The sequence below is a fragment of the Melopsittacus undulatus genome, chromosome 2 (genome assembly GCF_012275295.1).
Source record: "Melopsittacus undulatus isolate bMelUnd1 chromosome 2, bMelUnd1.mat.Z, whole genome shotgun sequence".
Taxonomy (NCBI): Eukaryota; Metazoa; Chordata; class Aves; order Psittaciformes; family Psittaculidae; genus Melopsittacus; species Melopsittacus undulatus.
This window is the reverse complement of record NC_047528.1, coordinates 85,388,048-85,413,461: the sequence shown is the minus strand read 5'-3', so window position 1 is coordinate 85,413,461 and position 25,414 is coordinate 85,388,048. Positions and strand designations below refer to the sequence as shown.

Genomic DNA, 25,414 nt, shown 5'->3' with positions numbered 1-25,414 from the left:
TTTTCAAAACTGGAGCTGTACTTAAACCCTGAATGGTTGTTCTGACACACAGAGGGCATGTATAGACATGTCATTTGGTAATATATAAGTCACATCTTTTCTATCTGTGGGAGAGCTTGAAATATCATATTTAGCAAAAGCAATATCCTTTACTGCACATAGAAGACTATTTTTTTTAATGAGCAGTAAGAGAGCTAGATGTTGTAAAAATGACAACTACAGCTAGACCAAAGGTGTTCCTAATGAAAACTTTGGTTATCAAGTAGAAATTAGATGTATCCATTTAAAAGCAGAGGGGAAAACGGTGCAGTTGTCATTAAACTGTCCACATGGTGGCACACTTACTCCATAGAATCATCGAATCCCAGCATAGTTAGGGTTAGAAAGGACCTTAAGATCTTCTAGTTCCAACCTCCCTGCAGGGATGCTTCACCCTATACCATGTTGCCCAAGGCTCTGTCCAACCTGGCCTTGAACACTGCCAGGGATGGAGCATTCACAACCTCCCTGGGCAGCCCATTCCAGTGCCTCAGCACACTCACAGTAAAGAACTTCTTCCTTATATCCAATCTAAACTTTTCCTGTTCAAGTTTCAACCCATTACGCCTTGTCCTGTCACTACAGTCCCTAATGAACAGTCCTTCTCCAGCATCCCTGTAGGCCCCCTTCAGATACTGGAAGGCTGCTATGAGGTCTCCATGCAGCCTTCTCTTCTCCAGGCTGAACAGCCCCAACTTCCTCAGCCTGTCTTCATACGGGAGGTGCTCCAGTCCCCTGATCATCCTCGTGGCCCTCCTCTGGACTTGTTCCAACAGTTCCATGTCCTTTTGATGTTGAGGACACCAGAACTGCACACAATACTCCAAGTGAGGTCTCACGAGAGCAGAGTAGAGGGGCAGGATCACCTCCTTTGACCTGCTGGTCACACTCCTTTTGATGCAGCCCAGGATACGGTTGGCTTTCTGGGCTGTAAGCACACACTGAAGCTGGCTCATGTTTGTTTTCTCATTGACCAACACCTCCAAGTCCTCCTCCACAGAGCTGCTCTGAATCTCTTCTCCATGGACGTAAAAAGGTGGATCAACCCACCCCACCAAGATTAATGGCTACAATCTTTAATGTTTGTGATATTTACAGCTGCCAGATGTTGACGGGCTGACCTTCTGATGTGTAAGGCTTAGCACACCTTGCTGCTGTGTTGCTTCTCCATACTGAGGATTGGTGGCTTTTTAAATAAGACTTCCCCCCCCCCCCCCCATTTCTTTCTTCTTGAGTAAAGAAAGTGATTTTGTGTTCATGTCTGGCCTTTCACATTTTGCAAAACACTATGTGTGGTTTTTCTTCTCTGTGCCAGAAACACCATGGTGCTCCCCCATTAAAGTGAAGCACGGTTATGCAAACTGCAGGACACCTCAAGGGGAATATTATAAGAATGTGTTGGGGACAAGATGTGATATTCGCTGTCAGAAAGGCTATGAACTGCATGGCCCTCAGCAGCTAATTTGTCAGTCAAGCAAACGCTGGTCTGGGAAAGTGCTGTGCAAACGTAAGTAGCTATGAAATCTGCATGTGATGCTTGCAGTGCAGGCAAAGGAAAATAAACTCTGTTTGCCTTTGAAATGGTGATCTTCAGATTGTTACTGGTAGTTTAAACACTGACACTATACTTGGTTATGTATATTGGGTTGTTGTTGAGGACCTTACTGTGGTACCTTGCATGGTATCATGAGTGGTACAAATACTCTTGGCAGGTAGGGAATGTTTTATGAGTGTGAGATTTTGATTTGTGTGTTTTATGACAGAGCCATAAAGTTGCTTTAAAATATTGCCCATTTTGGATTTTGTAAATTGACATGATTTGTATTGGCTGTCTAAATGGGCTCTCACAGTAAAACATTTTCAGAGAAGAATAGGTACTTGTCATCTTTTTCTTGTATAAATATTGTATTAGGCCCCTAATGTGTACATAGAGTTAAATTTGAAATGCAGCTAATAAGTCTGAAAAAACTCATGTGGCAAATTACTTTCTCCCACATGACATTTACTAGCCGTGTCTTTATTTCGATGTAATATCCCACATCACATTACTCTAAAGGGGGGATAACAGGTTTCTAGAAGTCCTTGTTTTCTATTCCAGAAAAGCGCTGCCCCACACTGTCCATGCCCACCAATGGGGGCTTCAAGTGCTTAGATGGTGCCTACTTTGACTCAAGGTGTGAGTACTACTGTTCACCAGGATACCAGCTGAAAGGCGACCGTATAGTAACGTGCATGGACAACAAAGTTTGGAGTGGCCGGCCAGCATCCTGTGTTGGTAAGTAGAATGATGGAATTTCATCCCAGAAAGTCAACATCTTGAGGGTTCTGCTGGTGCTGAAGTCCTCCAAATAAATTCCAAAATGCTTTTTTCATCCAGCTCCTGGGGAGAAAAAGCAACTCTTGCTTTTGAGGAAGCAGAGGAAAGTTTTCCAAGGGATACAGCATGTTGTCTGTCACTTGGTACTTTCAGTCCCAAGTGACAGACTGCCTTCCATATACACAAGCTATCAGCTCTAAGCATTATCACTTTAATAAAGATGAGGCTGGTGTAAACGGTCAGTGCCTTACAATGGTTGTAACAGCTTTCACTGATCTCCTGGGTGACTACTGGGTTGGGAATCCGTAATTGCTGTGCTGCTGTTCTAGTATGTTCTCTGTGCTGGTGTCTGTCATGCTGTCTGTAAGTTAATGATAAAACAGGTTTGAAGTTAAACCCTTTGTCTGACGTTTGCTTTTCTTCCTTGGGATCACGGTCCTCAAATATGTCCAGGGAATATGAATGGATTGTAGCTACCAGCATGATTACAGTGAGCTAAACTAAATTTCAGCCTAGTTCACATTATGTTCATTGCATAGTAAGCTGTCTCCCGGGAACCTTGGCTGGAATAATTGTTTTTATATACATAAATGAAAAGCGAGATAAACAAATACTGAGATTTAACTGTTCTTACTACTAATGAGATTTCAACAGATAGATAGTGAAGTCTCAGCTTCTGCTCTTGTTTCTAGGAAGTCTCTGATAAAAGCTTCAGCAGCCACCCACAAAGGAAAGTATTTTTTGGCTATCTGAATTGGCTTCCAGTAATTTAAGCTTGTGGGTGGTTTAGTATTTGTGCTTAGTGTTTTTGGTGTATGATAACTTGGTTTTCCTCACAATGTCTGTGGCTCAGTCTATGTTAGCAAATGGCTTTGGACTCTCTCCACTGTGGCCTGGTGTTTATAGAATTTTTTCAGGTTTCCAGTTACTTGGTGTAGTACAAATGTAGAAATGAGCCCGCTGCTTAAGTCTAGGCTGTTTGTGTGGGCTCTTGTTGCTTATTTACAAAAACAAACCTTGTCTTTCTCAGTGGTGTGGGCAGAGGAAGAAAAACAAACCCTTTTAAATTTAGGAATGATAAAATGTTGTCCTCTGTATTTCCTGGCACTTCCAGAATCTCATCTGTTTGCAGCAACAGGGTGCTTATTACAGAGGATGCTGTCTTGCAGAGTAGAGTAAGCAAGTATGTCTTAAGCAAAAATATTAAAGAGGTTAAGTTAGTGCTACAATATCTTTTTGATTCCAAAAATGTTGGATAGCTGTTGCACGAGGTATGATTGCAAGTCCCAAGTAACCCCGTAAAAGTAATACTATTAACTTCTGGTAATACCACATAGGATGGAGAAGACACCTTATAACCTTGGATGCACACAGTATCTTTATGCAAATAGTGAGTTACACAGTTAGCAAACTGTTTAATAAGGTTATCTTTTGACCTCTTGATAGGAGGATAGAGATTTTCTTGTGACCAGATAGGACCCTAAGTTGTGACCCCAACAGTTTAAGGTAGTTTCCAATTGAATACATGTCCCTTACTGCGTGTAATTTGTAGTTATAGAAAACTCGTCAGTGAACTGCAGCCTACGAAAGCTTACTAGTGGCCAGGGGACAACTGGCTGAACAGCTCACTTCCAGCTGACAAGTAAAAAGGCAAAATACAAAGACAGAATTTATTTCTTACTTTAGTATATAAGCAACTAGTTGCACAGTAGGGATGTTAGGTGTAATCCCAGGCATGGGCTCGTAAAGTTCATGGCATAGGTAGGGAAGTAGCCTGAGAACAGCACAGCTATTGGCATCAAGTATGGAAAAATTGCTGCAGACCCGAATTCATAACCCTCTGATAAACAGGGTGCTTTCCTCTACCATTTTGTACTACAGTTGCACTGCTTAGTATTTGTCACAAAACTGTGGGTTCACAGTGCAGTGCTGAAGGTCCATTTACAAAAGGCATAAGGGAAACATCGCTGCTGAGTGAGGTGTTCATTAAAAGGGGTGAACAGATTTAATTTTTTTTCATTAAAGAAAATTAGGTATGCTTTAGCAGTCACTTTATGGAAGCTCTTACAGACAGTGAGTGTTCTGTCCTGACAAAGCAGACTGTATGTCCCCTGTCCCCTTCCTATAAGAGGAAGGATATCCTTCATGTTGCTGAAATAACTTTGTTGAAAAAAGATCAATGTACAGCTGCTTTTTATCAGTCAGCTAAAAATGCCAATACTCATTTGAATAATATTTCCATTATAACCTTAATGCACTGTAACATAGAAATGGACATTTTTGTCTAGAAGATTGAAAAATGTCATGCTCTTTTCTTCTATGGAGGTTTCATAATCCTGCAGATTGTATGATAGAGATTGTGGTAAATGGTTGTCACCATGCTAAGTCATCCTTTTGTCACATCCTAAGACTGCGTTGATAGGTAGTTAACTAACAGCTTCAAACTAGGATGTCTGAAACAAGCTTTGCATTCTGAGTCATTAATTATACAGGCCCTGGTAATGGATATTTTGAAGCACAGAGCAATGCCTTGTGGAGGGTGGTGGGGAGAGCAGGAAAATGTTTTGCATTCTGCCTTTTATAATTTCCAGTCTCTTCATCTCTTTATGCTTTTGACATAGACTAATGCTTTGAATTAACTCCCAGCTATTGTTTAATGTCATCAGCAATAAGTAATAACAGCATGTTTATGAAGCAGCAAACCATTTACCTATCCCATAGGACTTCTGAATAAGCAAGCAGGGGGCATTCAGTACATCCCTGTTTCTTTCTTCTTGTCTTCCCAAATTCACAAGCAATTAAACTTAAACCTTTAACAAACCATGAGAAAGGCAGTTAACAAGCTCTTTAAATTTTATGGAAATGGTAAATATGGCCAGTCCCAGAGTATGATTTAAAAAAATATCAGTCTAAAACCCATTTGAAAACTTATCATTTTTCTCCAAAAGGTTCAAAAGGCTGTTTTAAAATTTAGTATTCCAGTGCTGGCCTCCTGATGCCATGTCTGCGATGACACTTTCCTATGAGGAGCCAGAGTACCATTTGCTGTTGTTGAGTAGCCAAGGAAAGTGACAGCTTACAAGAATGTGGCTGAACAGCACCACATTTTGTATGAAACTCCATTTCCCTGCCCATGAATTAAACCTTGCAGGCGAGATTTCATCTGTGTAATACATAGCCCTGCTAAACAGCTTAACTAAATCCACCTAGCTTTGCACTGGTCTTTCAGCAGTGACACTGTAGTAAGACTAGCTGTATGGGGTCAGATACCTTGCAGCGTGTCCTGGCTCCAACTTTGTCCAGAAATAGTTATTAAGTGGAAAAGTCTGACAGTCTGTTGTTTACAGGATCATTTGTTCATCCTGATAAAGCCTCCCCAGCAGTCAGCCATCTTGTGGGTTCTTCTGTTAGGTTTTTTGTTCCAGTTTCTAACCTGCAGGTGGGTACTTTGCTCACATCATACTTTTTATTGAAGGGTTTTTTGGGGGGGTTGTTTAAATTTTGTCACTTGTGTATTTGCTTGGATGTTCTGTGGTTGCCTTCGTTGCATTTATATGGGTTGTTTTTTGTTTAGACCTGTCTTTCTTCTGCCAAGCTGCCACAGGGCTTAATGTGCTATACATCAGCTGCAACTCTGTACAAGGCACAAGCAAAAAGACTGGAGTGCTGTTTGGTTTAACACATCTTAGTGGCCACTGCAGATAAAGAGCCTTTTTGGTAGACAGCTGCTTCCTCTTGGTCCGTTTCAAAGCAGAGTTATTCTGGTGGGGTTCATTTAGTGCCTGTTGAATGCGAAGAGGCAGTTGAAATGACCAGAGAGAATAACCTTTCCAGGAATTTTAAAGTCCAGCTCAAAAGGTTGCCTGGGCACTGGGTGCTTGGTGGGTACGTTCCCACAGCAACTGCATTGTTTGTCTTTTTGATGTGAAAGTCCAAGCTGGTTTATGCCAACCAGCCTTTGCTGCACTAAATGTAATGAGCTTTCTGGTTAATTGTTTAAAACACTGGGCCCTTAAATGCTGTTCTGTCTTTTATTCCAGCATTAAGTTTACTTAATGTATACTGTCCATAGCACAGTAGTGAGCCGTTGCCACAGTAAACTAACCAGAGCCAGAAGCAGCCTTTGAGGGACTGGGTTATTCTTACCCTAATTCAGCTACACTGAGGAGGTATTGAGACCAATGTAGTCTTGTAGAGTAGGGCAGAGCACTTGCTGACTCTAGTGTGAGGAGGTTTTCACATGTAATGGGAAAGTACCCTAAATATAAGGGAGTGAATAAGACACATGAGGAAAGGGGATAAAGTGCTACCTACAGCCAGAGTGGATGCTTTAAAATCCCGTCCATTTGCATACTGTAGCAGATAAAGGAAGGAGTGAATAAACTGAGTGATATAGGATACATAAGGAAGAACCAAGTGCCTTATGTATCTTTAGTGAAGGGTGTTGTAAAATACAGGCAGCTTTAAATGCTGCTTAGAGGATTCTGCTATTCATTTTCTTATTGCTCCACTCCCTGCAGTAGTAGCTAGCTTCACCTTCCAGGAGGATCTGCGAAGAAATCAGTGGTTATCCTCCCAGGAGGAGATATGTATTTTTTCATTGCTTATATACCAAAAGAAATCCCACAAAAATTAGCATGTGTGTAAGGGTTTTCTATTGCTTTCTACTTGCAAGTAAAGAGCAGTCCTGTCTCTTTGTTCAGTTTTAAGGCTGGTATGTGACTCCATGGGAGTTATACCTGAAAAGTCTATCACACAGATGAACAAAAAGAGGAAAAGCAGAACATCCAGGCTCCTTGAGTACAAAGCTGGGCATCCCTCCTTAGTTCAAAGCTGGGGTCTGTGTAAAGATATTTACAATAACTACTTAGTTTTCTACATTGCAAGGCATTGTTTATTCTCATTTATTTCTCACATGAAGTGAGAAGTACAGGCACCATATGCCTTGGCTGGGACAGCTCCAGTGTTGAGGAGGCCAGATGAAGGTGGTCCTGGGTTATGCTGACAGCAGGTCAAGAGCTGTGAAGAAAATGCATCGCTGTGACAGATTCACAAGTACGCATTTCTGTGCTGTGTATTTCAACAGATACTGAACCTCCAAGAATCCAGTGCCCAAGTGTGAAGGAAAAAACTGCAGAGCCCAACAAGTTGACAGCCAGAGTGTTCTGGGATACCCCCGAGGGACGGGACACTGCTGATGGGATTCTGACAGAGTAGGTGCAACTCTGCAAATGTTTGTATTTTCTCCTTTTTATCACTGGGGTCCTGGTTAGCAATTCAGTTAATGAGAATGGCCAGGTGTCCTTCCCATTGATTCACCCAAGATGCTTTCTGGCCTGTAATTGCATATTTAACTGAAAAGGAAAAAGTTGACAGCTTGGAGGTGAATCATTCAGGCACTGGCTTCTACATGAAGTGTAGAAGATTATTGTGGTTACTTTAGAGCTGATGAAACAAGCAACAATAGCATTTTGACTCTACCTGTGAAATTTTGCAGAGCTGCTTTGTGGGTCTTACAATCAAAAAGTTTTCTTACAGCAAGTTACCTTTTTATACATAAGGTTGAAAAGAGATAGCAGCAGAAGCCATTTTGACTGTCTTATAAAACAAACCAAGGTGAATTGTGTCACAAAACAGTGCAATAATCTTTAGGCTTCTTCCTGAAGTAGTGCTGGTTACTGCTGTCCCAGCAAACTGCAGTTACCTTTAAAGTAATGCTTCTTGTTTGAAACTCCAGTAGCTTCAAACATTGGATTTAAACTTAACACTTTCTTCAGAATTTCCTTGACAATGTTTATGGTTTCACAATGCCCTTTGCCAGAAGAGCAAAGTGTACTTGTGAAGGTTCACTGTCTAATTTTTCTGTCATTATCATTCAGGATTTATGTCAGTTTATTTAGATTGTTGCAATGGTAAACATACAGAAAGTCTACTTTATTCAGTAAGCAAGTTCCATCTTTTAACAGTACAGTAGTGGAACAATTAAGCTTAGAAGCTCAAAGTTTTAAGCTTAAAGATCCTTACAGTTTTATGTGAGTGTAATAAAGCTGTTGAAAGACACAGTGACATTGCCTTTTTATTGCTATAATTAAATAATATCAGAAAGAAGAATTCATTGCACAGTTAAAAACAAGATTGCTGTTAAGGTCTGATGTTATAATTCTACGGCAATTAAAAGTATTAAATAAAAAGACTGATAAAATAAAAACTTTGAAAAGTGTCAGAATAAAGAAATTCTGAAGTCCTTTTGATGTAATGTCTGGCAGGCAGAAAAAAAAAAAGTGATTATTCCACATAGGTTTTTGTCACATGAGTAACTGTTCCCACCCAAAAGAGGCCAGCTATTGAAACCATGGAAGCTTTTCCGTAAATCATATCCCTATTTTTTATAAAAATGTGGTAAACTGTGATGTTTACAGAGTATGCAGTGCTCCCCTTGAATCACTGGGTCCTGCAGTCCTGTGAGTACATAACCTTTTCCATTACATGAAACACTGCTCAACCTCATGCTTCAATACTGAGGATACATTTAATGTGTTTGAATTCTCCTGCTGTGTTTGCAGGATAGGAACAAGTTCCAGGTAAAAACGCTGCTTGCCCTCCTGCTGTGGCTATTTTATAAACATCTGTCCTGTTTTATCTCCTGTTTTAGTGTTATATTGAAAGGCTTGCCACCAGGGTCCCATTTTCCAGAAGGCGACCACAAAATCCAGTATACTGTGTTTGACAGAGCTGAAAATAAAGGCACCTGCAAATTTCTTGTTAAAGTCAGAGGTAAGAATGATGTTTTACCCTATAAGGACAATAACTGTCTTAGTAGGCAATTTAAGAAATGTCCTTATTTTTCTATTTGTCTGCAAATGTATGTGTACATAAACTATGTTGATGCTGGAAGGGCGAATGCCATCTTGCTCAAGACTCTGGGGGCCAGGCCTGCAGCAGGGTGGACAGCCTGCAATCCAGACATCGGAGAAGAGCTTCATTGATCTGTCCTGCCTCCAGCTCTGCACCCCTTCCTGCTGGCTCCTCCTTGATATTTAGCTTGTGAGCTGCTGAAACAAGTATGCAAAGGAGTTTTTTCAGCTGTGACTCACATTCGTCAAGCAGGGCTGCCCTTCCACAAGTCCAGATCTTCAAACCTGCAGGTGAATATTCAGAGATGAAACCTGTAGGTTTCAGCTTCAGCTCTCTTTGTGCTCCATGACTTTTTGTCATCATGATACCACAATCACCTGTATCATTTTAGTTTACATGTAAGTTAAGATGGGGTTGGTTGGTTGTTTGGAATTTTTAAGTACATGACTAATAACATAGAAAGCAAACACAAAAATATCTCCTATATTGGTATTCCACTGGCCATGCTACCCTAGTAACAAACAGGATGATTCATGCCTTGTCCCCTTGTATTTTCTTTGTCCTCTTGCTTCAAGTCAGGCGCTGTGTGAAATTAAATGCCCCAGACAATGGCTACATCAAGTGTTCAGGGGATGGAAATAACTATGGTGCTACATGTGAGTTCTCCTGCATTGGTGGCTATGAGCTGCAAGGAAGCCCAGCTAGAGTATGCCAGTACAATTTGGGGTGGTCAGGAGTGGAGCCAAGCTGCGCACGTGAGTATTCTACTATTTAACCAGAGCAATGGTTCCTTCTGGCAGTGAGAATTTGTGAAGGGGGTGTGGGGTGCAATGCAGCTGCAAACTTTATTGCCTTGGAGGTAAGAAACATAAAGATCTTTATCTCCTCTGCCAATTTGCACTTACAGCTGAAACCTTTGCTGCCATTGGTTGCTCTTCCCTAGGATGATGATGATACCTCAGAACTGATAGTGTGCTTTAGATCAAAGGTATCTTCAAAACTTCACATTCTGGAGTCAATCCATCTTGCAAACCAGAACAGTTTAAGATAAAATTATTGGCTTTAGCGAGGCCAGTATTTCACTCATATCTTCTTTATTATTATTTCTTGGTTTTGTGCTTCTGCGATATAAATGAGCTTTCAGCAGCAGACCTGCTTTCAGTATGCTGTGTAACTTTTGTTTCAATTTTCATTCTAGCCATGAATCTTAATGTGAATGTGAGGACTGCAGCAGCACTTCTCGATCAATTTTATGAGAAGCGAAGACTGCTAATTATTTCAACTCCTACTGCAGCCAACTTCTTCTACAGGTTGCAGTTGGGAATGCTGCAGGTAAAACAGATTTCAGGGGTGGGATTGAAAGTATTTTTATTTTCAGAGGAAAGACAAGAAGACAAGCTCTGCTGTTTGATATAAACCCACAAAAGTCAGCTATGATATTGTAGCCACTATAGGATCTGGCTGAAGCAGTAAGAATTAACCCCGAACCACGTTTCATGGGTTTGAGTTGAACCATCTCTCCAGCCTCTAATTCAGCTCTCTACTAGCTTGTGCTGCCTCTGACCAGTTGCTGAATCCCAGGTAGTTCTGGCCCTCATCCAGACTCCCCACATTAGTTTAATATTAATTTACGCTCATAATCATACCCTAACTTGGGTCCTAAAGAAGCTGAAAGGAACCCAAACCATCCAGCACTTCAGTGGTTGCAGTTCATGCAAACTAGTCTTACAGACTTTGTAACGACAATGCAAGGAAGTGTGAATAGCTTCAGAAATAAGCACTGTACCAGCAAACAAAGGAGTGGAGACTTAGAACAGAAATAATTCAGAGTGCTGGGTTAACATGGCAAGAAAATCCAATATAATGATCAAAATTAAACAGTTTAAGATACTAAATTTAATGGCTATAGTAGTTTGCCCACTGCTTGACAGTGGGCAAACAAGTCGGCCAGAAAGAAAACTTTCACAGTCAACTTCAATGTCGCATACCTTGCTTTGATTGCCAGATTACTGGCTCAATGCTTAATACCATGGGATCTTGTCATATGATTACAAAGGCAACTTTTTATACTTCTAAGAGTAGTGAAGAATCTGTTATTTAACATCCCCTGGAGTCATGAAGCTCTACTTCTTTACACTGTGAATTAGAAACTTTTCAAAGTCATGCTCAAAAGAACCCCGTTCTCTCACTGGTAACTGACAACTCTTTCTTCTTTTAACCCTTCCAGCCGGCACAGTGTGGGTTAGACCTCCGACATGTTACTGTAGTTGAATTGGTTGGTATCTTCCCAGCACAGATAGGAAGAATAGGTGTAAAGCTGCTGCCCCCATCACTTGCCCTGCAACTCAGGTAAAGTAAGCTCTCACTACCACTGTGTTTGCATCTTAGCATGTGAGATGTATTGCTTTTGATACTCTGAATCTTGCTTTCTGGAAGGTAGATGTTGATGAGTAAGTTTTAGGATTAATTTGCTCTCTATGTAATAGCTACTGCAAACTCATGGGCATTTGGTATTTATGAAATTAAGAGCATAGATGCCAGCTTGTTTCACATTTAAATGGGTCACAGCCATTTAAACATGAAACAAGCTGATGTGTATGCCAGTCTTTCAAAGGCTGTGTCCTTCTTGCCTGTTTGCTCAGAGTGAATTTCTGAATTATGTTAACTCCCTGTGAACCCCTGTGATCATGTTAGAGGTTTATTTTTGGGTGCTGCCACTGAAGACCATTCAGCTGTGTCTGTATTTGTGCTGGAGTTGATCTGATGCAGTCCTGATTGGCTACAATCCCTGTGCAAGGACACCCTTGGCACAGCTGCCAGTGCAGCCCCAAATAGCAGTGACAGCCCATCATCTCTGCAGTGCTGCTGTCGTCTATGGCCAGGCCAGAAGGGAAAGCAGTGGTTGCTCTTTGAAGTCCCACAAGTAGAAATGATATAGGAAATATTTCAAAGGGGAAATTATCTCAGCCTCCTCAGCCTGACTACAACATCAGCAGTTTTACTGAGGTGCCTAAACTGTTTTGACTTGGTTTTAGACTGGCAGGGGTTTGGTTTTCACTTGAAAGGGAAGGATTCAAGTGCCAGCATTTCCTAAGGCCAGGAGAATGACCAGAGCCAAAAGTGAAAGCCTCATTGGCAGGGAAAAAGGTAGGTTTTTAGGAAAAAAAAGATCAGGGGTATTTTAGGCAACATTTGTTGTGATATACATGAAGAAATGTCCGCAATTTTTGCTGTTCCCAATTAAAACCCACTGCAAATCAGGCTATTTCTTGGATTGTAAAAAGTATTTTTTTTTTGCTATAAAAGGAAAAAGAGAGCACAAAGAGCTCTTTCTTTCAAGAAAGTTATCATGGTTTAACTCCAGCCAGCACTTAAGTATCCCACAGCAGTTATTTTTTCACCCCCCCAACCCAAGTGTGATGGGAAGGAGAACCAGAGAAAGGTGTAAAACCCATGGGGTTGAAATAAGAACAGGTTGATAATTGAAATAAGGTAAAATATAATAGTAATAACAGAGGAATTAGGGAAACAGAGGAAACTCAAGTGATTTGCAGTTTGTTTACTAACTGCTGACTGATGCTGAGCCCATCCTCAAACAGTGATTGGTGGCTCTCACCCTGAGTATGCTGTGCTGTGGTATGGAATATCCCTCTGGGTAGTTCAGGTCAGCTGTCCTGGCTGTGCTCCCTTCTCACTGGTAGACCATGAGAGACTGAAAAGTCTTTGATTAAAGTAAGCACTACCTAGCAACAACAAAAAAACCTGGTGTGCTATCAACCCTGTTCTTGCACTAAATCCAAAACCACAGCACTGTACCAGCTCCCAGGAAGAAAGTTAACTCTAACCCATCTGTCATAAAAGCCTTTTCAGCACAGGAAAGGTGGTGTTGGATTGCGTGTCTCTACAGGTGGGGAGTAGTCTATGTTTCTCCACAGCTGAGACAAGGGAGGAAGAGAGACTGTCTTTATATTCCCAGGGTCAGCAAGCTGCTTCATCCACTAACTAAAGTTGAAATGGCTTTCTTGTGCTTCTGTAGAAAATAATAAGCCCTGGTAATGCCTCATTCCTTGCCTCCCACAAACTTTAATGGAGCTACATTTCAGAAATGGGTATAGTATGACCTGCCCTGCACTCAGTGAAAGGTAGTTCTCCATTTGATATTTTCCTCCTCTGTTACTGCAGTGTGTGAATTGCAGCCTTCCAGCTCTGAAAGGCACTTAAATCAAACTGAAAAACATGCTTAAACATCGTGAATAAAGATGCTGTCCGGAATTTGCATTCAGTAAACTAATGAACACAGATACCCTAGTTAAAACTTGGTACCTTGGAACATTACCATAAAGATTTATAAAGGGTAATATTTTTAAGTTGAATGAGGTACAAAAGGAATGTAGTTTCCTATCACCATAGCTTAGCTTCAAATTTCATTCTAGTTTGAATTTCATTTTAGTTTAAATTTAATAGCCGAGTTTCCTAATTGCAAAAAGATGTCACATTGACCTTCCTTTGCCTTCTAACAAGTTTGAGTGCTCTATTTTGATACTTTGCGCCTCATCAACACCCCTCTTTCCCCTGTCCTGATACCATTCTTTCACAGCTGGCTGAATTTACTTTCCCCACACCAGTGCCATTGACTGACCACATGTCTAAGGGTCTCCTAGTTCATTAACCCCTCAAGCAAAACATGGAAGTGCTGCTTTTTCTGTTATTGTCACACTTGAGAGGAGCTCAAATCACCCCTTTTACCCCGTGGAAGTAAAGGGCTCTGCCATGCTTAGCAGTGGCTTTTGTTCTCCTAAATTGGAGTTACCACCAGACAACTGATTTCAATAATTTTGTCTTGCTTTATCTCACTGTGGTTTTACACCATGTGACAACCAAGAACAGGAATAGCCTACTTGTATCTAGCTGCAACACAACAATTTTCTTTGGGCAATGCATATAGCACTTTTTTTTGTCTTATGGTTTGGTTTGGGGTGTTTTTTCCTCTTGCAATAGCAATAGGTAATGGCACATGCTACAGTGACAGTCAGGTCTGAGAAGAAAACAGAGCTGACTGCAGTTACCTTGACCCTTCCCTACTGCAGAGGCTGAACATGAGCAAGAACCCACTCTAGATGACTCCTTCTTCTTACAGCTGAACAAAGCAGAGCCTGCGTAGCCCCTGTTGACCATTCCTGCCACCTTCTGCTGAGTTCCAACAGGCTCGTTCTGCCACTTTCTAGTTTGAAGTGCCCAGGCAGTAGATGATAGGCTTTAACAAGTTCCTTATTTTGCAGGCTGCTGTTAAGGATCCCCCATTACAGTTTCAGCATTGTAGTGATGGACAAGCACGGAATGGACAAGGAACGGTATCCTTTCCCAGCAACCCCAGCTGAGCTATTTGCACTTATTGACAATTTTCCTCTGAGAAAAGAAGAGATGAAGCTGCAAGCAGAAATTGGCCAGTCATGTCCCTAATTCAGGGTTGGAGGGCTTGCAGTTTTCAGTGAATCTTTTTTTTTAAGTCCACGTAATTCTCCTTTTGGTGATACACAAAGCATGGCTTTTTTAATCACTGACGTAATGATTTTTTGTGTGTGTTAAGTTGGTCTGGCTGTGTAGCTACTCTGCACAGAAGTATACATGGTGCTTTCATGGTGCTTTTTTGTACTTTCAGCCATCTTTAGATGTGTACCTAGGATTGCTATGATTAGAATTTCTTGTACAGAGAGTGAAGAACTGAGGCACGGTTCTGGGAGTTTATTTTGGATTTTTCATCCAGTGTAAAATTAGGGTTTCTTTCTTACTGTGTGTAAGTCTTTTTATTAATAAAATATTGTTTTGCAAACACATAGTTTTCTAAAATTCCTCTTGCCCACTAGCACTGATTAATAATTCTGTGATTAAAATACCTCTGTGCAAACCATTACACCAGAGACATTAGCCTCAGACTGAATATGTAAAAGCAACACAGCAGTGTCTCAGTTCCACTAATAATATGGACGATCACAGACACAAAGCATCAGCTGAAGGCAACACCAAGTACCTGTTTTCAGCAGCAGAGAGAAGACAGCTGGTAGCAGCAGTATGGAAGCCATTACCAGGAGGAGTATGATAAAGGAACAGTAAGCAGTGTAGAAGATGGGCAGTAATCAAGAAAGGCCGTGCACTATAATGCTTGATAGAAAAATACCCTCTTACCTGGTATGCTTCTAGCTTTTCACATCCAGTGGACTTTTGGAGTAGCAGATTTCATTCCCTCTTCATCTTGGAGAGACTGGGCTGTTGATTGGATGGCAGGGAAACATTACTGTCACAGAAACTTCATCAAGGATTTATCATTTTCAGATCTGTGAAAATATTTGTTTGTAAGTCATCACTTATGAAAAAGTTCCCTGCTTCATGAAAAGAGTTAGGAGGCAACCAAAAAAGGAAAAAGGTTTTCTGTTGTTTTATAATAGCCAACAGTTTTCCCAATCAAGAGCACAGCCTTGTTTTGTTTGAGCCAAATGCTTGTTTGTCTTTGACTGTAAGGTAAATTTTTTTAGTTTTACACTCTGGTGGGAGCAGAGGATCAGTTTATCAGCATCTTTAAAGCAATCCTCCTTTCTCCACAAGGAAAAGAAAGGGGAGGAAAGGAAGAGAAAGAAGGGAAAGGAAGGGAAAAGAAAGGAAGAGAAGGGAAAGGAAGAGAGAGGACAGGAAGAAACTGAAAGAGAATTAAAAAAGCTCTGATGGCTCTGATTTTTCTACTGTATTGCTGCAATTCCAATCTGCTGCTGCTCCTTTTCGCTTTTGGTAGAGAATCAGTGCATCCAGTCATCTTTCATGGCTGGGTGAACAGGAGCAGGGCTTTGCAATTGCTGCAATCAGGAAAGCCATTACAATCACTAGGCTGTTACAGGAAATAGAATTAAGTGGAGGAGAGTGCATGAATGATTGGATTACTAGTTATAGCTCTACACAGAACAGCCATTAAAATCTTGTGATTAAGAAAAGCTGTTCCTGATTAGTAACAAGAGGTTTCTGCTATTGTCTGTTGTACATTTTTGTGAGCAACAGTGAAAAACATCATGTGCCATCTCTGTTTTGGAGTCAAATCAGCCTGCATGCATGGTATGCAGTGTTGAGGCAGATCGGCCTTTTGGGAAAGGAGTGTTTGAACAAAGGACTTGGTATTTCTGGCTTTAACCCAGCATTTATACATGCAAATAAACCCCAAATACATTCCAATAATTTATCCTGTAGACTTTTGGTCCCAGAAAAATAACACTGCATAAATAAGGTGCAGTATTTACACTAGTGCCCCTTTTTCTTTTTCTAAATGTTTAACAGAAAATTCACCTCCCTCAAAGTCATACAGGTTGGAGTCTTTCTCATACTACCAACACAGCTCTTCTTGCCATAGCTCTAATCCTACTCTGCTCCAAAACGCAAATACTGTCTAAAACATGAATTTTAGCTGGGAGGATTAAAGGCAATTTCCAAGAAGTAAGACCTGCCATGAATGAGTCTTGTCCTTTCCATCCCCACCTCCAGGCTGCTCATGGCACGAGATGTGACAGATCACAGTGTGCAGATACAGCCATGGGCTGGAGGTTCCTGCACCTGGAGATATTTTTCAATTCTGAATATGAAACAAAAGAATTACTTATTTTTTTTCTAAAATGTTTTCATGTTATTGTCATACATCATCTTTTGCAAACAAAACTACTGGGATAAGCTACAGGAAGCAGCAATTTCTCATGAACACAAAACAATTTTGTAAACAGCCAGATCCTACCCAAGAATTAACCTAATTTGATGAGAACAAACCCTGCTGTCACACAGCTCCTAACACAGACAAAGGACAAACCAATTTGAAGTTGCACATCCCTATTCTTGAAATTCAAACCATCCCCTCTGGGACAGAAAGAGTTGTGTTTTAACGAAAACACAGTGACCCTTACAGCTCTGCACGAAATAACTTGCATAAGAGTGTGAGTCAGACTGCATCACAATGAATAAATATGCAGAGGCTAAAATGTAACCTGAAGTACATTTAAATGCTCTTACTATCACAACCTACTTTTTAAATTATCCTGGTGAAATAAATAATAGAGCTTAGGCTGTGCAATTTCTGTGCTAGGTCGCTTCTAGCCACTCACCTCAGTCTCTGTTAGTGCTGTACATCTGCAGAAGGAAAAGAGAGTGAGTGCTTCACACTATCAGGAAATGGCACAGCTCCTCTTGGCTGTGCAGCTGCTGCACATTTCTCTCTCCCCATTTGTGGCTAGAGGGTGATTTTGTGGTGCTTCAGTGAAGAGCGCGGAAGCATTTGCAGACACTGGAAGGCAGGGAGCAGCAAAGCTGCTTGGGCTAATGGAGCCATTGGCAGCTGTGAATAGCACATGCATTTCTCTGCCCTCTTTAAAGTGGTGATCCAGCTGCTGCATGGTCTGTAAAATGCAAGGGAAACAGATGACAAAAAACAGCGTCCATGCAGAATGTGCGAGTGCAGATCTAGTTATCTCCCTATCTATCTCCCACCCATAAAGTAATGAAGACCCAAATTTCAGTAATTAGATTGGCCCATACTTCAGATTTACAAGGAGAACTTGGCACCTATCACCTCAAAAAGAAGGGGAGGATAGACTGCATTTCAACTGTACAGAAGAGCCTCCAAGCCCCTGAGCAAATCCTTAAGTACAGTCCCAAGCAAAAGCACAAGAAGCAAAGAAATGGGAGGAGGGCTCTTTCCCACCTGCAGCTGCCTTCCAGTTTATGGGGTTTTGATATCCCACCCCATAAAAGGCCAAAACCTGCATGGGGACAAGCTAGACAGGCATGGTGTGAAAGCAAGAGCAAAAGCCAGCTGCCTATGCCTAAGTCACACCAATAGACCAGTGGGCCCTGTTGAGGTGGTCTCCCTTTAACCTGGGCACAGGAACTCAATGCATCAAGCCACAGTTTCAGACTACTGCAAAGAGTGCAGAAGCAAGCACAGCTCCAGAAGCCAGAAGCATTTTTTGCCTCCTAGTTTCTCAAGTCAGAAAGGGACAGCAAGACACAAAACCTCAGGAAACTGGAGAACCAAAAGAAGACACAAATGAGCCTTCAGCTCCAAGAGGCAAGTTGAAGGTGACTCAGTAGAAAGTATAAACTGAGTGATCAAATGCTTTTTTGTCTTTTCTTAAATACACACACACACACACATATATATATATATGAGGACCAATAATTACAGAAAAGCTACACTTTGAGCATACCTGTATTTTCAGGTGAGCAGGACCTTGATGTAGGGAAGAGACAAGAGATCCTGAGATGGAGGGGAGGACTCGCTGAACATGCAGGATTAAGGCACATATAGAATAATTTTCTAACAAGGAGGAAGAAAACACCATGTTTCCCTTATTCTTAGAGTTGCATATTAAAACTCAAACAGGTTTAATGCTTATGAAATAAATGCCTTAAAAACAGTTGCAGTGTTGAAATCAACACAAATTAAAAAACCAGAGAGACTGTCAATGGAATCCCACCTCTGAAGACATGTCAGGCCTCTTCTATTGTTCATCAGATATAAATGAAGTAATGTCTTTATCTCAATGAGATAATACAGATATTCCTAGGAAACATGCTTTTATCTTGCTGTCACACATTTTAGGAGAGACAAGAACACAGCAATGTTTCAGTATTTTAATTTAAAAGCTAGAACAGTAATCTTGACAACAGCTGCAAATGCATTACCAACCATCTTTGTCCACAAAACTGAACATACAGCACACAGTACAAAATGTTCTGGGCAGGAACCGTTTGGTTTTGTCTAAAATTGGGAGGAACCTAATGTACCGTAACGCCATTTACTGCTACTACAGTTTGCGTCCAGCAGAATAATTAAACAAATAGCTAGCAACAGATTTCGTACAGAACAAAGGCAGAATGAGGGATAGGTGACATTTTCTAATTGCTGTAACAAATGATTACATTTGGCTTTAGGCACACTTCAACAATTAGAACTATCCTCAAAAGTATACACCGAGCTGTCAGGAGCAGTCACATACATGTTATTGCCACAAAGTGGAATTGTTGAAATAACTAAGGGCCAAGATGCTGCAAGGATGAGTTACTAAAGCTACCTTAAACACACACATAAAAGCAAGATGAGATTCACTTCCCAGTGTCAGTGTCAATATACACAGTATAATTAACCCTGTATTATTACAACTTATCACACAGCATTTGCAAACATGAAATCACCAGGCATGGGTGATGTCCCCATTCATGGGACACAGTGGTAAGGTTCTGCTAGCATGCTTCTCAGCATCTCCTGATGATTTATGGTTAAAGACATAACTGCAAATAGAAGTCTGCATCCTATTCTGGATTTCATCACACATTCCATCACCATTTCCCTAGGATTCTCAGATGCTAATATTTTTGTGTGAAAATAAATAAATAAATAAAAATTGTATATGTATTAAAAGCCAATAAAATTAAAAGAGTTCACAAAAGTGCATGGCCAGCTCTCAGGAGATGGCTATTTTTGTCATTGCTGCAAAGTGCTGAAAATCAATACTCTACATTAGGTAAGTAAAATTTTAGGTTTTACCTTGTATGGATGAAAACAAGTGGATCTATTACTGAACTGCTGCATGCTGCTTCTTTCCAAATACTGGAGCTTATCATTCAGGTAGAACATTCTGATGAGGGTTGCTGAACTGAAGGGAGAGATGCAGGGAAGAGAGACACCCTTGCAAAGATTCAGGTATAGCCCTTCCTTATTTGTATCCACAAACAAGACAGCTGTGGAAATAGGACTCTCAGCTCTTTTCCAGAGGTGAGGAGATCCAAGCAACCTTTCTCTTCATTGACTTTACAGATCAAACTGCAAAATTTACATGCCTGAAGCTGGGCAACATGCATATTCAAGAAGCCAAAATTATCCCAGTCTAAATGCAACCCTCATTTTATCTTTCCATATCAATTAGCACCAATGGATGCTCAATGCCTGTTCTGCTCTAATAGTTTAAGTGATATTTTGCAGAATACAACTTAGAACAATTGCACTTGGCAGGGCCTAACTAGACAGGAAAACTAAAAAATAATACATAGAAATGTTTCTTTGATGCAACCTTAGCATAATCTGCATTGGAAGAAGCACAGAAGAATAAGCTTCTTGTCTAATGTACCATGATCAAAACATACTCATCATCCTAAAGTCTTCGCTTGCTCTTAAAACATCTGCTAAAGCAACCAGCTGGGAAAGAAAGATCAAAATGTGGCATATAAGAGGCATCCAAAGAAGGCAATGGCACTTGGATTAGCACAGGAAGATGGCAAGTGTCCCTCAGTCTTCTTAGCTTTCTTCCCACTCTCACTCAAACATAACATGATGGAGGTGGAAGAGATGGAGAGGACATTTCAAACCTATTTTAGCCTGCTTTTGGCATCTAAGCATGCAAACAAGAGCATCAACATTTAGAAGCCTAATGTGCCCATAAAGCTGATAAAATCAGCAGAGAAACATCTGGAGCACAGGGCTGGACACCAAAGTCTGATGGCAGGTCTTGGAGAGCACTCAGCATCAGCTCTTTTTGATGGATACTGGCCATAACCACACTGTCTAAAGATGTATTAACTGATCCCACTTAACTTGTTACAGCAAAAGTTACCCTTTTATTCCACTCTAATGCCTCAAACCCTCAAAAATCAGATCATGAGGGGAAAAGATAGTGATGAAAACCCTGTAGTTACCTTGCTAAAAAAGCATGTATCAGAGTAAAATGCATTGTGCAACACACTTCCAAAAACCACTGTAGGGAAGATTCCCTCACCACTGACACATCTTCAGTTACTCAAGTCTGTGTGGAAAAATACTTTAGAAACATCAGCTCTGCTCTGTCTATTCACTCAGGGCAGGAGTTTATGAATCAGTGTTAAAATTGTGACTATTTTCTTCTAAAAGTTAGTCTTGAATAAACCATTCATCCACATTCAATACCATAAACATACCTACAAAAGGAAGGCTCTAGCTTAATTCCTGGTTTTGTGTCTCTTTGTTCAGCCTGGTAACACACAGTACGTGATGACTCACAATTATAGGCAATTAATTCAAATATCTGGGAAACAAGAAATCACATCTGCAGTTAATCATCTTGTGCTTTTTCCAAACCATAAATCATTTTTGTAAGGGATGAGAACAAAGATATAAGAGATATAATTAAATGTGACATTTTCCACAAATCAAACGCTTCCTACAAATGTGCCAATAACATCACAGAAAAACGAAGCTTTCCAAATTGCTCTTGTGTTTATATAATGCTCATCATCTCTCCAAAGCTCACTTGAGGCAGAATATGATACATATAATACACTACCATAATGCAAAATTGTCACTACTAACCCAGGAGGCAATTTCACCGCACTACTCTAAATCCCATCTATGGCAACCACCACTGGCTTAGCCAAAATTACTTCCCAGGTGAAATGATTCCTTTTGCATGCTGAACTGCAGTTGACACCTATATAGTCTATTTGTAGCCCAGCCTATAATTTCAGGCATAGGTTCAGAGTGAAATGTTGGCCCTTTGGAAGGAAAAGGCAGAATTTAAAGCCTGCAAATGAGCTGAGTGAGGCTTCCCAAATGAGTCCATTCATCACAAACTCTACCATAGGACCAAAATGGGCAGAATTTGAAGTAGTAAAGCACAGGCTTTTTTTCTTTCAAAACAAGACTTTAGTGAAAACATTCATGGATAGAAGATTAAAAAATACCATTCAAAAATTAGACAAGCTCTTGTACTCCACGTAAAAGTTTTAGTTCATTTCAAAGTTTTAAGGGTTTGAATTTGGCAAAGGATAAAGATGATCATTTTGGGGTCCAACCTGGAGACTATTTTGTGTTCTTATTATTTTTCCCTGTTTCACCATCAAAATGAAACAAAATTAAACAATGCAACTGCCCAGTGTTCCTCTGCAGCCCTACTTGGAATTTTACCCTGAAGAATTATCTGGTTTAGATTTAACAAACTTACATGATTTATCGTTTTGAATCATCTTCCAACAAGTGAGAAAAAAAATCAAGCTTGTGCCTCTATGTCAATATAATGTTATCACTCCCAAAATAAATGCAGGCTTGCACTACAAACAACCAAGACAACTCAGACTGGTTCCGTTAGAGAGGTAGTTTACTTGTCAAAAATTAGGTTTAGTTTCACTTTGGGGGATGCAGATTTAAAAAAAAAAAAATAAAAAAGGGAAACAAAAAAATCCCACCCAAATACTTAGAGACAGACTATTATGATAAGAAAAAGGTCATAAAATGTATCTGCTTGATATCTGTGCTTTAATTTATCAGCTCACAGCACCTGCAGCATAAAATGAAAAGCCAGATAAAACAAGACTAGACTTGCTTCACTGATCAGTTTGACCAGGGCTTCAGAAGAAAATGAAGAATAGATTAAGAATTAAACTGAAGTCAGTTTTCTTGAGCAACTACTGACTTTTGGTTGCCAAACTGAGATACTGGAAGGGAATTCTATTTTCAAAGATGATTTGGTAATTTCTGAAAATCATGGGTCTCAAACTGACTGAGCATATATGACTTTTTGAAGTCATATCAGAATTGTAACAGAAAATATTCATCATGAAACAAATTGGTTTAATAAAACTAAGATACTATTTTTAACAATTTTTTTAATATATGATGATATTAGGATTTTTAAAAGACTGTAAACTCCCTGCAGCTCCAAGCCACTCAAACCAAAACCACTACAAAAAAGTCCAAAGGAAAAAAATCAAAAATCAAAAAGGGATGGACATTAAATGTTAAGGTTTTGGATTCAGCCCTAAATACATGTACATAATTATATGCGAGGACAGCCACAGATGTCAAAATTTCCAGCTGTAGTTACTTAGCTATCAGTTCATATTCTCTTGCTCAATCTAGATTATTTGCAGTTTCTGGATTGTGAAGTGCAACAGAGGTACCTCTCAAACCGGTTAGATCTTATGGTCTTTATACTTCACAGAAATCTTTGGATACTGTTGTTTCAATCTACAGGAAATAATAAATTCTTGGAATTATTATTTTTCCAGTAATTTATGTAAGGATTACATTCCCATATATTTCAGTTTGTTTCATTATTACTTTATTTCTTCCAAAAATAAAAGATTTTTGAAAAAAAAAAATAAAAAGGTAAGAATTGCTATAGTTTAATTTAGCAGTTCAAATAAAAAGCTGTGTTCTAATTTTGGAAAGCTCAGAAGAAATATTGTTCACTCAGTTTACTGATCATCCTTTGTTTTATACCCTGGGAAATCACATGACATGCAATTACATTATTACCAAACCTCGCAATCAGAGATGTACTGTCCTTGGAAAAAACTTATAATCCTATTTCATTATGGTAGGAGTAGTCCACAACAACTATTCAAAACATCAAACTCTTCACATGTGACCTGCATAAGTTGCCAAAGGATGAAGTATCTAACCAGGTGTAAAAGAAACCAAATGGGAAAATTACTGTTGAGCAGTTGTCACAGGTAATAAGATTAATGACCAAGTTGGCCAAAGCCTGCTCTTATCATTAAATCCACTGTTAACTCATAGGGAATGTTCAGGAGAAAAGAAGTCCTACTCTGGTTAGTAATTAGCATGCATAGGCATGCCTGAATGGGATCCCAGACCATTCAGAGAAAATTTTGCATTCCAAATCATTCTGGCATGTGCTTTAATCACAACACTTTACTACACGATCTGTTGAATCAAGGTCTTAGCTATCTATGTCCAAGTCCAGTATGTGTCTCAGCAATGTATCAGATCAGGACAAGCACATGAACATATTCTTTCTGTTCAATGACATCAGAAGATCTTAGCTAGAGCTGTTAACTGAATGAAATGCAGTAATACCATGTAGTTCTGGAAACTAGGGGTTTTATATGATTTATTTGCTTTAGAGATTCTTTCGTTATGTTGAGCCAAGTCTGCCTTTTATACAGTTCATTAAAATAACCCAGACAATAACTAAACACCAGCACTGTACACCAGCTCACCTACCTCCTGTTTCTAGTGTGCAACACAGTGCATTGGCCTGCCTTGGTAGGCTGCTTGGTTCCAAGCCTGCCATCCTGAGCACCGCACAGCCCAGCAAGCAAACGTAAAGAAAAGTTGTTATGCTTCATAACATTATGGCTTCTTATCTTTCAAATACCAAAACATAGACTCACTTTGAATCTGCTTGTACTGTATCACTGCTATGTTCTTGGCCATCTTTGACCTAGAAAGAGTTTGGTAAACCAGGCATTACTTGCTAAATGGCACATAAGAGAATTTGCTTACTCTATGCCCCTCACAGGCAGAGGTATTCATCCACTGCACACCAGTCATCAGAAGGGATAGAGAAAGCCAGTCTGATCTCTGTACAAAGTCAAATTCTCACTGGCTTAATGAGAAACATAATCCATACAAGAAGCCTGGGTTAAAAACATGCACATGAAAGTGCAGAATGCATTAAAATCTTGGAGTCTTAACATCCAAGGCAAAGAGTACAACCCTTCTCCACTTTCAAATGGGCAAAGTGACAAGAGCCTGAACACCACTGAAGCTGTGGTACCCCTCAGTAGTTCAAGTCTTTGAGTCTGCGTTTTCCCATGCTGGATCTTAGCATTAATATTCCCTCCACAGCAGCTCCTGGACTGTCAATCATCTTCTGCCAGAGGCGCTGCTCTTCCCCTTGAGAGTCCATCCAGTCAACCTCCTTGCCATTACTAACACCTGGAAATTATAAAAACAAGGCATTTTGCCATATTAGTAAATATTTAATATATATATTTGCTCCAACAGTATCTGAGAAAGACAAGCACTTTACACTGTATACACGTTACCATCTTACATGGAGTTATACTGGAAACAGGTAGCTCTTGGAGAGCACCAGTTTGTCATTGAACTCCTTTGTGCTGTATGGACAGATGTACATAAACCTCCTCGCTCTGCACCACAAGCAACATCCTCCTATACAGAGGTGGAATGGATTCACAGCACTTCCAGATCACACCACTGTCAGGAAAAAGGCTGCTGCTGGACAAAGCAGTGTCTTTCTCACTGGGATGCTAAGAAACACTTCCAAAGTATTCCTAGTTCTTCTTGACTGCACAGAAGTACAATCAGCACCAAATTTTTGCATCTCTCTCAATGGAGGAAAGAACTAAATCATCTACAGATTACACGTTGCCTTCACTCCC

The 25,414-nt window shown here is 40.2% G+C and overlaps 2 protein-coding genes across 3 annotated transcripts in view; one reads left to right on the top strand and one right to left on the bottom strand.

Annotated features, from left to right (window-relative positions):
* The window catches only part of SRPX (sushi repeat containing protein X-linked), a 41,225-nt gene extending 26,184 nt beyond the window's left edge, over positions 1 to 15,041 (top strand). For both annotated transcript variants that reach the window (XM_034059936.1, XM_034059935.1), the window contains 8 exons: positions 1,355 to 1,546; positions 2,138 to 2,314; positions 7,443 to 7,569; positions 9,009 to 9,130; positions 9,787 to 9,966; positions 10,410 to 10,543; positions 11,439 to 11,560; positions 14,491 to 15,041. In XM_034059936.1, the coding sequence (XP_033915827.1) occupies positions 1,355 to 1,546; positions 2,138 to 2,314; positions 7,443 to 7,569; positions 9,009 to 9,130; positions 9,787 to 9,966; positions 10,410 to 10,543; positions 11,439 to 11,560; positions 14,491 to 14,671 (1,235 nt within the window). In that variant the 3' untranslated portion in view covers positions 14,672 to 15,041. The remainder of the gene's footprint in view (positions 1 to 1,354; positions 1,547 to 2,137; positions 2,315 to 7,442; positions 7,570 to 9,008; positions 9,131 to 9,786; positions 9,967 to 10,409; positions 10,544 to 11,438; positions 11,561 to 14,490) is intronic.
* Positions 15,042 to 24,100: 9,059 nt separating this feature from the next.
* Positions 24,101 to 25,414, bottom strand: part of SYTL5 (synaptotagmin like 5) — a 53,537-nt gene continuing 52,223 nt past the window's right edge. The window contains exon 16 of the mRNA XM_034074512.1: positions 24,101 to 24,947. Coding sequence (XP_033930403.1) covers positions 24,790 to 24,947 — 158 coding nt within the window. The 3' untranslated portion in view covers positions 24,101 to 24,789. The remainder of the gene's footprint in view (positions 24,948 to 25,414) is intronic.